We start from the raw sequence: 12,392 nt of genomic DNA, 5'->3' as shown, positions 1-12,392 counted from the left end.
TGGCCATGCAGCTCTGTGCACACTCACTGCGGCGGCTCCCTCAGGCCTGCCACAGGTGGGGCGGGGGGCTCTTGAATTCGACTTCAGAGTAGTATGTGTTGTGTTGTTGCCTTCTTTAAAAAGAAACAAAAACCTCACACAGAGAGGATGAGTAAGGATGGATTACTCTGGCCAAACATTTCACAGAGACATTTGGCCTGAGAAACTACAGTGTGAACTGCAAATCGGAACGAAAGCATTACGGAATATGGGGTAGAATTAAGGTACCCACGGAAAGGCACAGGTCGACCAACCCACTCAGCTCCTTCCACAAGGACAAACCTCTTAGCCATGCCTCGCAAGGGAGGCGCAGGACCAGAGAGAATGGCTTTAATCTCCTCATCTCCTGTGACCCAAGAAAACAGGTATTTGAGACATCAGAAGAGCACGGAGGGCCCAGAAAGTACGTACAGCATGTCGGGACAGTTGTCTGGCTTGTCCAGAAGGCCGCCCTCCATGACGAAGCGAAGGACTTGCTCGTTGGACAAGCCCTGGTAGGGCTGCTCGGCCAGTGTGGCGATCTCCCAGAGGACGACCCCGAAGGACCTACAGGGAGAAAAAGACTGTGAGGAGCTTGGAAAGGGCTGGACTGAACAATGCTGCCCCCTCCTTTCCAGCACTTCTTACATCCCGAGCAGATAAACTGTCCTTGCTATGGTGACAGTGCTTGTCAGACAGCGAGCCAGGCCCCGGGCTAAGTGCGGGATATCATCCTCCCTCTGTTGCTGCTAATGTTCCCCGTAGACTCAATTCAGCCCCGGTGGTGGAGCTAAGGAAGGTGGTGAGGGCGCTTCCGGCATCCCTTGCACGGTCAGGAAGCCCCTGATCTGCGCTTTGAACGCAGAGCATACTGGGTTCAGCATCTACCTAGTCCCGGCCATTTATGTGGCAAGGCGGTATCACCTAACCTGGCTTTGACCCAAAAAGAATGACATTCTTGTCCAAGCCCCAGCCTGGACATTGACTTAGTAGCCTCAAATGAGGCCTGGGACAGTCAAGCTTTACCAAGCTCCTCAGGTGATTTTTACAATCAGACAATTTTGGAAACCTCTACCCAAGTGGTTCTCACTGCTGGCTGCACAGGAGAATCTCCTGGGGAGGTTTTTAAACAGAGGACTGGGCACCCAATAGAAACTCCGATTTGATTGGTCTGGGGTGAGGGCCTGGGTCCTGGAATGTTTAAAAGATCTATAGGGATCTTGAGGTCCAGTCGGGCCAAGGGAGAAGAGAACTCCTGCTGCTCCCCTACCCACAACAGAGCTGGGGAGCTGCTGGCCTGCAGGGCCTCTGTGTCACAGGTGGGGGGACCAGGGTGGGCTGCACTGGCTGGGAGGGGGTATCATGGACAAAGAATCCTTAAGCAGAGAAGTTGGCTGAGGAATAACTTTGTAGTGAGCAATTCTGCCATATGCATGCAGCTTTGCCAGTTTAGAAGATCAAACCACTGGAAAACAAAACAGAGAGTACACACACAACTTTCAGACAGAATGTTAAAAAAGACAATGCTGGAATCTGCAAAACAAATGTGCCCTCCCAGGGCAAATCTCCGTAATTCACAAATTCTCCCTGACCTGTGTGCCTTTCCATGTGGTTCACTTTGGTGGAGTAAAATAGGCTACTCATCACCAAGTAGGGGCGGGAGCAAGGTGGGGAGCAGGGATTCTAGCTGGACCTGTCCTGGGCTGCAGGTGCTGGTCAAGCCACATGGAAAAACCTGGGGCAGGAGATTTCCAACCAAGAGCTCTTGGGACCTTGACCTTGTGCCCAAGCCCACAGTGCTCCTGACTGTATGAGAATGTTTTATTTGCTGCTTCAGCTACTTTCGGTGAATCAAAGATTTTTGTACAAATTGATACTAAAAGTAGATGTTAGACAGAAATAGAATCTTAGCAATCAGAGGACAGACCAACCCAAGGTCCTTTTTAATTACAAGTGACCAAGAAATGCTGTCGTCTTCATGTTGTACAAGAGACCCAGAGGCCAAAAGCGCAGTTTAGCGAGGCCTGGGCCCAGGGGAGAAGGGGCTCTCCATCAGCTTTGTGCGGGAAGCTCTGCCTTCCACAACCAGCCCAGCCATACAGGCAGCATGCCTCAGATGCCAGTGGCAGTAGTACCCACACATCTGAAATGCAGCTTGGTACAAGAAATGACTAGCTCTCCAACAACAAAAAATTAAAAATAAAATAAAAAAGAAGAAATGACTAGCTCTCTGCTTTTGCTGACTGCAGGCTGGTCTGGGAAATGGCCTGAGGATGTGGCTCCCTCCCAGACCCACTTCTCCTCTTGCCCCACGTGCCTTTCCTGGCTGTGTCAGCGGCTTGCGGGCAGCCAGTTCTCACGGCACGGCTCCCACCCTGGCCCTCCCGGCCCAACAGCTCCATTCCAAGTTCCCAGTTACTGAGCTACCCACAAACTCACTGCGTCTCCCACTGAACTCTGATTTGTGCCCTGTTCTTCCTCCGGCTTCCCTGCAGCTGATGCCCATTCCACCCGAGCAGTCTGCCTGCTGTCACCCATGCCCTCGGCCTCCTCGGAGTCCCACTGCGACCTGTCCACGCAGGCTCACATCTGTCCAAGGTCTGGCACCCTCCTTCCGTCCCTCAGAGCTCCCTGAGTGTGCAGGATCCTGCTTGCCTGGCCCGCCACCACCTCTCTTCTTTGGTTACAGCATCTTGCTCAATGCAGCTGTCTACTCCAGCTAACAAGAACTTCAAGCACCGCTCTAATCACCCTCTGGTTCAGAAACCTTAACAGGGCTTAAAGAATTAGTCCAGGATGCCTAATACAACAGCTGAGGCCTGTCTTGATCTCTCTGCAGCCTAAGTCCCCCAAGGAAACCTCACCAACCCCACCTGCAGCAGGTGCTCCCTACTGCCATGCCTGCCCAGCATTCCCACTGCCAGGAACCCCCAACCCCTGCCCCGCCCCGCCCCCTAGTGCTCTTTTTGTGACAATCCATACTTAGGGTGCCGCCTACACAACTTCATCTCTTCTGTGAAGGCTTCTGCAACCCCAAACTGTCAGAATTGCCTCCTCTTCTCCACAAGAGTTTATCCTTCCAGGACCAGGACGACGACGTTGTTGTCGCTGTCATCGTCATCATCGTCATCATCATCATCCCTGCATCTTCCACACCCCCAAGAGCCTTACCATCACACACAGGCAACAATACAGGAGGCAGCAGACCTAGCTCTCCACAAACGCTTGTCGACTTGAACTGCAAAGCCTATCTCCTGAGCAACTCTTGTCTGAGGTCAACATCACCTGCCACTGAGGGCCACCGAGTGCTGGAGTCAGTCGTCCTTCGCAGCTTAACGTGACAACTGCAAGGTGTGGACACTGAACCATCTCTACACAATACCAGTTGCCACAGGAGCCAATTAAACATCTAGTCAGGCACCGCAGACTTCTCTAGACAGACCTTGCCTTACAGATGGAGCAACCGAAGGCCAGAGAAGCTCTGAGGTTTAACCAAGGCCACACAGCCAGTCAGAAGCACTGAGAAATATGCAACACCTCTGTGTTTTTCAAAGCCGGTATTTTACTATGTGGTGTTGGCTCTTCATGACTTCATATAAAATCAAGTCTTCCATTTCATGGACAGATTTAATCTTCAAACATTAGATAAATGTCTCTGTGTAAAGCCCTTTCTAATTAGGAACCTTGACGTTGTTTCCCCAGGGGGCAGACCGGCGGCTGTGAGTGCCCCCGCAATGCCCGTGCTGGCTGGAGGCAGCATTCAGTAACTATACTTCCCCACACCAGGAGGGGATGGTAGCAATGGCCCACTCACCAGCAAATTAAAACCTACAGAGAAATCCACATTCCCCACAGATGGTAATTAGCCATGAAAGAAGCAAATAACCTTGGCTATTTGTGACTATTTGGAAAGCTTCTTAATAAAAAATAAAGATTATGTGTTGGGTGATCCAGATGCTCGGGAAGAAGGCACAGCTCTAGGCTGTGGGGTGCAGCTCCCCAGTCCTTCGTCTGGTTTCCTCCATGCCTAGAGGGCACCCTTGTCATTTCAGAGGGACGTGGTGCTACAGGGAGCTGCAGGGAGAGCAGCCACAGTGCCCAAGGGCCTGGGAATGAAGTCCTGGCAGACAGCAGGAAACCTGGAGGTGTTCTGGCTAGAAAACACACACCTCCTTCGATGACTCCTAGACCTGCCTTATCAAGAACAGAGCAAGGTACGCAATTGTGCTACAGAGAGAAGGTCCAGTGGGTGTCACACAGAGGCTGACGCAGCAGAACACGGAAGATTGGCTAAGAGCAAGGATGTCTAAAGCGTGAGGCTGGCCTGCCTTTGTGAGGCAGTGAACATGGAGTCCCTGGAAGGAAACCTCTTAGCAGAAGCTCAACCAGCAGCTGTCAAAGATCTGCAGGTGCACTGGGGACTGGGCCTGACTGCAGGGATACATCCCAATCCTAAAATTCTGGGGTCTCTTCTACAAAGTCAAATACAATTCTTAGTGTTTCTTTCTAGATTTTTAACTATTTAGGAATCATTGCTTCGTGCTGTTGATACAATCTAAGATCATTTCCATTCTTTTGAGAGGGACAGCTTTAGTTTAGAGCCTGGACAGCTGAGAAACCTGCTCCAACGCCCTAGCCTTCCTGACCTGTGCTATCCTCAAAGCCTGTGTTAAAAAGCAAACAAAACCTGAAGCGCTGTCAGTGCCTGAGCATTTCATGGAATGAATACCAAATGCCTATTCATGTTTATATGTATCTTTTCGTATTGGTTCACAGTAGTTATGTAGCCAAATGGACAGAATTGGCAATGAACACACTCTAGGTCCCTTTGTTGTTGCTTGTGCAGTAACTGCTCGTCAGAATTTGGGTAAAAATTGCCTGAGAGATATGAACAACACTTTATCCTTCTATTCTGCTTCTGTTCTCCCCGGCTGTATAGTTTTCTATTTCATTATACTACAAGCTGACCTCCAAGCTCCTGGAGGCACGAAGCCTAGAATAAACAGATGCATGCACATACCCAGGCTTGCTCTCTCCTCACCATCCCAATCTCTAAACACCATGCAGAGCACTTTGATTTGACAGTGAAGAGATAACCATCTTGGACAAGCTGATTGCAAAACAGATCTCATACTTGAGCTTAAGAAGCAATCATGCTTTGCCGGGTCATATTCAAATGCTATTTCCAATTTGCACCTGTCTTCAAAATAAGATCCAAGGCCCCTGAACTGTGAAAGGTTTACGAGGTTAAAAAAAAAATGTCAGTCACTATTGAAATAGTTCCTCTATGCGGTCATCCAGACTGTTGGAGTAAACAACTGCCATTTCTGTAACACAACAGCAACGGGATCCCCCCAGAGGAAAGCCAAGACACTAGCTGACATTCTAGAAGGTGCCTGTGCCAGGGCCTCAGCCTGCCAATAACCTCAGTTGTATTTCAGAACCTGACTGCCTCTCTGCAATGTTGCCAAGGAACTGCAATAAACAATACTACTGAGAGGCCTCTGATCCCTCGGCCGATGGGCTTCCACTGGTAGACACTGTTTATGATTAAGGGAGACGTTTTGCTTCCCATAACCATCCCTGGGTCCACAACGGTGGATGCCCACTGAAAGACAGACAGCAGATGGGACCAGCAGGAAAACACAATCAGGACTCATAAGCTTTGGGTCTAAATAAAGCACTGTCTGCAATCTGAGGGTTAGATTAGGTGAGGCAGACACACAGACAGTATCTGTTTATTGAGAAAGAGGAAAAGAGAAAGAAGGCAGGCAGGGGAGAAACAAAAAGAGGTGACGGCTTCTGGCACATCCCAGCTCCTGGAAACATAATCGGTATCTGCTGAAGGCGGAAAGAATGTTGGTCCCACAAATTCTTTAAAATCCCACAAATGCCCTTCTGCCCTTAGCTAGCCCACTGACAACAGGAACACCTCAATGATGAAGAAGTGTGGCTCACACAACACTGAGCTACAGCTGGCAACAGGTAACAATGAACAGAGAAAGATAAAGCCCTAGAGACTGAGCTGGTGGAAAGTGCGGAGGCCGGGGGCTCCAGGCTGGCAATGCAGTAAAGGTTCTCATACCAGACGTCCGAGTAAGTGGTGAAGACTCCATCCTTGAGGGACTCGGGAGACATCCAGCGCACGGGCAGCAGCCCTTTCCCTCCTTTCCGGTAATAGTCTGTCTCATAGATATCTCGCGTCATACCAAAATCTGTAAGGGAAGAGAGGGCGCAGAGTCACACGCTGGAGCAGGCACCACTGCTGTCACAGCAGAGGACCTTACACTCATTATGTGGGGAGAGACGCAAGGCAAGACACAGACACGTCCCACTTTAAGGTGGCCAAATATTAGGGTTTGCAATTTTATAAGGTGGAGACAGTAAGGGATGATTAATCACATGATGAGAAAATACCAAGCAATCTCCACTTTTAATATATTTACAATTTGATTCCCTTAAGAAGTTAATTCCCTTATTGCATTTAAATGAGAGGCAGGCTGAGTGCAGTGACTCAATGCCTGTAATCCCAGCACTTTGGGAGGCCACGACAGGAAGATCGCCTGCGCCCAGGAATTCAAGATCAGCCTGGGCAACATAGCAAGACCCTGTCTGTATAAAAAAATTTAAAAATTAGCCAGTTGTGAGTGGTGGTGTGCGCCTGTGTTCCTAGGTACTTGGGAGGCTAAGGTGGAAGAATCACTTGAGCCCTGGAGGTTGAGGCTGCAGTGAGCCACGATCACAACACTGCACTCCAGCTTGGGTGACAGAGTGAGACCCTGTCTTGAGAATAAAAATAAGAAAAAAGGAAGCGGTGTAAAAATTAGAGTCCCACAATTGAAGAAAATATATAGTACTGCAGAGACCACTGGTCATTTACACATGGTTTGAAAACCTGACCAAATAAACAGGAGAGTACAGATGCTTACTTAACTTGGTAGCACTGCCCCACCACTGGAGAAAAGTAAATAATTTCACTGCTTAATCAGGGGGAAAATATTCAGGGTAACAATTCATGATGACAAAAGTACCCAGTAAGATGCCGAAGAGATGCTATTTACGAGGCCCCTGAAGCTATTACTCAATACTGTTTTTCAACATAATCCTCCCACTCATTTTTGAAAATTTCTTCCATTTTCCATGTCTCCAGAAGATGCCACATAATTATGTTTGATGGCAGGCTCGCTTTATAATCCTAAATTATTGCTGCTTTGTCAGATTTTGATTTTGCACTCAATCATACAATCTTTTCTTAAGTGGACTCTTCCGTTCTCCTTCCCAGGAGAAAGGGCTGCTCCACTTTAAAATGCTCATGTATGTCTCTAACTCATGCCACAAAGAGGTAAGGCTACAAAAGCAAACACAAAGAGAACAAAGTTCCTTGGACTTGAACCAACATAATTTACTTGTGCTATGCTAAGAGCCCTCAAACTGCCTCTGGTAAAATTACTTGTCATATTTGTCATCCATGAGACGCTGGGCACTGGGAAAACATCTTGAACCCTTGTGAAGAATAAAAATGAAGTGTGAAAGTGTTATCTGTGAATTAATCCAGGGACATGCAAATAGGGGATGCGCCTTTACTTGCACAAGGTGGAAAAGAAGGAATCCTATTAACAAACACAAACGACCTTCCTCAGCACAAATGAAAAACTTGAAATTCCAGAAAGAAAAAACCATGATTACAAAAAAAATCACTATAAATATGCCACATGGTTGAACAGCAAACGTGATCCCTGCTGATTTGGATTTAAAATGGCAATTGGCACAAAAAACACCTCTCCCAGGGTGACGCGCAGTGGGGAGAAACTGAGTTCCCCCCATGTGCCCGGAGGGTGGGAGTAAGACACAGACAGGAACTGCCATCTGGAGAGGCCCTGCCCCGTGCCAGGCACGTGCTGCTGCTTTCCTGCACCAAGTCCTTCTCATAACCCCATGGGGTCTGTTACATTATCACCCTATTTCCGAGGTGAGGAAACTGAGGCTCCCGGATGTAAGGCACCTGGCCCAAGTCTCTCATCCATGAGCGGCAGAACTGGCCCACCTCAGGCCCACCTGGCTCCCCCCTGCACTGGGAAAGGGGAGCTGGCTGGCATTTCCATGGGGACAATGTGAGTTCTACAGAGAGGGAAGGAGAAATGAGCTGGGTGCACCAAGGAAGCCCAGCCAGGGACGCGGGCGGCTCTTTCCTGGGAGCCCTGAGGCAGGACGGCCTCTTGGGACTTCTTTGCCTCTCTGAGGGCTGCCCAGCTTCACAGAGCACCAAACGTGAGGATGTCTCAACGTGCCAAACCTAGGGACACACTGGTGGACCCTGAATGAGGAACTCTGATGACGGAGGGATGTGGGCTCTGGGATATGGTTCCATTTCAATACCTCTAGCTCCTACAGAGTAAAAAGAAAGACACTCACCCCTACTTTAGAAACCATTCTCAGCTGGCTGTGGTGGCTCACGCCTGTAATCTCAGCACTTTGGGAGGCCAAGGTGCGTGGATCACCTGAGGTCAGGAGTTCAAGACCATCCTGGCTAACATGATGAAAACCTGTTTCTACTAAAAATACAAAAAATCAGCTGGGTGTGGTGGCACGCGCCTGTAATCCCAACTAGTCAGGAGGCTGAGGCAGGAGAATCGCTTGAACCTGGGAGGTGGAGGTTGTGGTGAGCCAAGATTGTGCCACTGCACTCCAGCTTGGAAAACAAGAGCAAAACTCCATCTCAAAAAAAGAAACCGTTCTCTAAAAGATTCTCATTGTTCACCAAAGGGGCTAAAACATTTCATTAAAACATCACTACTAAAGGAAAAAAATATGTTACTAAAGGAAGGTGAACACTTCCAGAAAAGGCAGTTCAAGAACTAGACACAGAGGTCCATTTGAAATAGCTTCTTTTGGGTGTTAAATCTCCCCTGCAGTTTCTCAGGATAAATATTTGGTATTTTTCTAAACTATCATTGTATCATAGTGGGAAGATGAGAATCCTGGTAAAAGCAGGTGGTTTCCTGAGCAGCCCTGATGTTATGTGTGTTTTTATCAGGCAGATTAAAAGACCGAGGTAAAAACACAAACCTAAAGGCTGAAGTGGGTTTTAACCATTGCTCAGAAATTCAATCCAACCCTTTTTTCTGGTGTGACAGTGGGTGGTGGCAACAAGGGAGTCTAACCAGTAGGCTGGTGAGCTAAGAGCAGGACAGTAAGTGTTGTGAGAGAGTGGTCGAGAGCTTGGAGGCTGGCCAGCCCCAGCCGTGAAACCCAGTGAGCAGTGATCGTCCCTCACCTAAGGGACTGCCATGCCAGCTCCTGCCACTGCTCCTGCTCCGTGCAGAGGCTTCGTCATTAGGGCAGCTTGCCTCTTAGAAACCAATGTGGGTCCCTGGAAGGGGAGCAATGCTCCTTAAAAGCTAGGAAAATTGGAGGGATGAATGCAAGGCTGGACAGTGAGTTTTATTCCCAAGTCAAAATCTCCTGAAGACATTGTCTTAATTACTTCTGTAACCAATGCTAAGAGGTGTTCTACCAAGAAATGCCTCAAACGTCTGGAGAGCCAGCCTCAGGGACCGTGCCCAGTACCTGAACCACCATGTCCATGAGCTATCAGCATTGAGACCGACCGTGCCAGGTTTGTGACCATCAACTGGAGACAATCACATCATTCCCAAGAAGAAGTCCGTGCACTCAAGGGACACACTAGAAAACCTCTCCGGGGGCAGACTAATGCTAACAAGGTCCTCAAAACACCTGAGTTTAGTTCTTGCCCAGACCTGGAAAGCTAAGGACACACCTCCGATTTTGACTGTGAAATCTTCGGCTACCATGCAATTCCGGGCAGCAAGGTCTCTGTGGACGAACTTATTGGCGTTGAGGTATGCCATGCCGTCTGCAATCTCTCCGGCCATCTGAATCATCTTGCTCAGGCTTGGAGGTGCTAGGACTGGATTATTCTGTTGGAGATTTAAAAAAATTCACATGAGAATTTTGGATTTTTTTTTCCATGCCAATTTCTTTCGAGGTTTGCATATCATCTTTGTTCAATCTGGGCACCGTGGGTTGTTTATGCTAAGAAACCAGGACTTGCTCGGAAGGAACAAACCATCATGGAGAGCATGGCACCTGCTTGCTCCCCGCAAGCTTATTTGCACTTGTTCCCTGACCACATCAGAGCTGGTGAGGGAAACACCAATTTGCACTCTTTAGGACCAACATTTTCTATTCTGGGTAGGGCAACATTTTTTTAAAGTGAAACAAGCCATTTTTGGTAGTAAGGATTCTCAGTCACTCAAATTCCTATTTGTTTATATGTTCCTTTTATTTCCATCACCAAAGTACAGGTAAGAGGAAGGAGAGCACGTTACAAAGGCTGTGTGGAAGTAAGCAAATGTGTTTCCAAATGGACATGGTATATTTTATTTCCCATAAAAGCATCGTTATAAATTATTTAATCCTTTTCTTTCCCTTCAACCTTCTTCTAAAATACAAAAATACCAGGATTACTGTTTTCACCTTACAATGTGGCATTATTATTTTCTGTGGGCATTACGGAAGACAAGTCCTTGGCAACTGAAGTCCAGCTGAAACTTGTCTTGGAGGAAACCAGGAATAAGTAACAGGGATAAGCATTCCTCTTTGCAGAGGACAGCAACATGCTGGCTTTGGAATTAAAAAGAATTACCCTTAAATAATACATCCATTTAGAAAAAAGTTTTATATAAAACACATGCCCAAGTCTCTCCATCCTAAAACAATCACTAGTCCCTAATTTTAACGTTACCTTTTACTTTTGCATATACAAGTGCAACAGACTCTACCTTGGTTTTCTTGACCACAAAGCATCTCACATAGCACTGCAAAGCCATAGGGCTCTGACAGGTCCCACACTTGCAGGCCAGCCACCAGCTGAGCATGCCCAGGCTTTTCCACATGGGGTATCACAGTGGTTTCACCGATGAGAAGATGACCTGGGGCCACGCACAGAAAGTGCCCAGTGGTGCGTGGCACATAGTCAATGCCCAGTGGATGCTGGCTGCTGCCCTGTGAGGTGCTAGTTTCTACTGAAAGCTAGTATTTGGAATCAGTATAACAACTCCTCGGTACTTCTGGGTTGGTTCTCTACACTTGGTGACACAAACCTTTGAATTCTGAACAGGCTGTCAAAGCTGTCTCTTGGTGACTTAAAACACTTATCACGTGGTTATCTGGGGAAGCAACATTAAGTCACTGGGGGTAAGTCCAAATCACTACTTTTCAGGGCTTTAGATACGTGTGATGCATGAGCAAATATGCACATGAAATGTAAAGTTTATGCTCACAATTCTTAAATATTACAGTATGACCTATATGTGTTATGAAGTGGTCATTTATAATTGCCGTGAACAACAGAATCAACAAAAGCACTCAACTTTAAGCATGGAGAAAGATAGAGGGCTGAAATTTTGTCAGTTCATGGTGTTACACTGCCATTCTTTCCTTTAATTTGGTTAGAGCTATTTAAGACAAGTATACATATACACCTACTCGTAGTGAGATATGTAAGTGAAACTTGGTCGGGGGAGCAGGTTGAATATAATGAAACTGCAGGGTAAGTGCGCACACTTTAATACTTGACATGAGCTAGAAAGAAAAAGTTTAAATCTGACCAATCTAAAGGTGAATTTTAGTTCTGAAAGGGACTTCAGTAATCTTGTCCTACCCTCTTATTTTATATTGAGGACACTGAGGCCTAGGAACCTGCAGCGGCTGTCTGAGGACCACAGGCAGCCAGCCGCAGAGCCAGGACCAAGGCCATGTGTTCTGAATTTTTATTCTGTGCCTGAAACTGGGGAGGAAGGGAGTGAGTTTCGGACTTTTCAGAGGTGCCTCAATCGATGCTGGCAAGAAATACTCTGCCAGATCTCCAGTCACCTATTTCATCAAGCTTTTCTCCTTCATGCTGTTTTGTGTATTAAAGTGAACCAAGGGCCAGGCGCAGCGGCTCACACCTGTAATCCCAGCACTTTGGGAGGCTGAGGTGGGTGGATCACCTGAGGTCAGGAGTTCAAGACCAGCCTGGCCAACATGGTGAAACCCCGTCTCTACTAAAAATACAAAAATTAGGTAGGCATGGTGGTGCACACCTGTAATCCCAGCTACTTGGGAGACTGAGGCAGGAGAATCGCTTGAACCCAGGTGGTGGAGGTTGCAGTGAGCTGAGATCATGCCACTGCACCCCAGCCTGGGCAACAGAGCAAAACTCCATCTCGAAAGAAAGAGAGTGAGAGAGACACAGAGAGGGCCAGAGAAAGTAAGTGAGTGAACCAGGAAGAGGCACTAACACCCAGGGGTGCTGGGGACCAATGCTTGGCAGAACAGAGGGTGGGAGTTTTGTAAACCATCCTGCTTGA

General features: G+C 47.7%; 1 protein-coding gene across 6 annotated transcripts in view; it reads right to left on the bottom strand.

Moving 5' to 3' along the window:
- Positions 1–12,392, bottom strand: part of IGF1R (insulin like growth factor 1 receptor) — a 314,674-nt gene that overhangs the window by 15,322 nt on the left and 286,960 nt on the right. For all 6 annotated transcript variants that reach the window (XM_016927492.3, XM_016927495.3, XM_016927493.4 and 3 more), the window contains exons 18-20: positions 9,797–9,956; positions 6,104–6,233; positions 451–585 (exon numbers count right to left, since the gene is read on the bottom strand). In XM_016927492.3, coding sequence (XP_016782981.1) covers positions 451–585; positions 6,104–6,233; positions 9,797–9,956 — 425 coding nt within the window. The remainder of the gene's footprint in view (positions 1–450; positions 586–6,103; positions 6,234–9,796; positions 9,957–12,392) is intronic.

This window comes from Pan troglodytes, chromosome 16 (assembly GCF_028858775.2).
Source record: "Pan troglodytes isolate AG18354 chromosome 16, NHGRI_mPanTro3-v2.0_pri, whole genome shotgun sequence".
Lineage (NCBI taxonomy): Eukaryota > Metazoa > Chordata > Mammalia > Primates > Hominidae > Pan > Pan troglodytes.
This window is presented reverse-complemented; position numbering and strand designations above follow the sequence as displayed.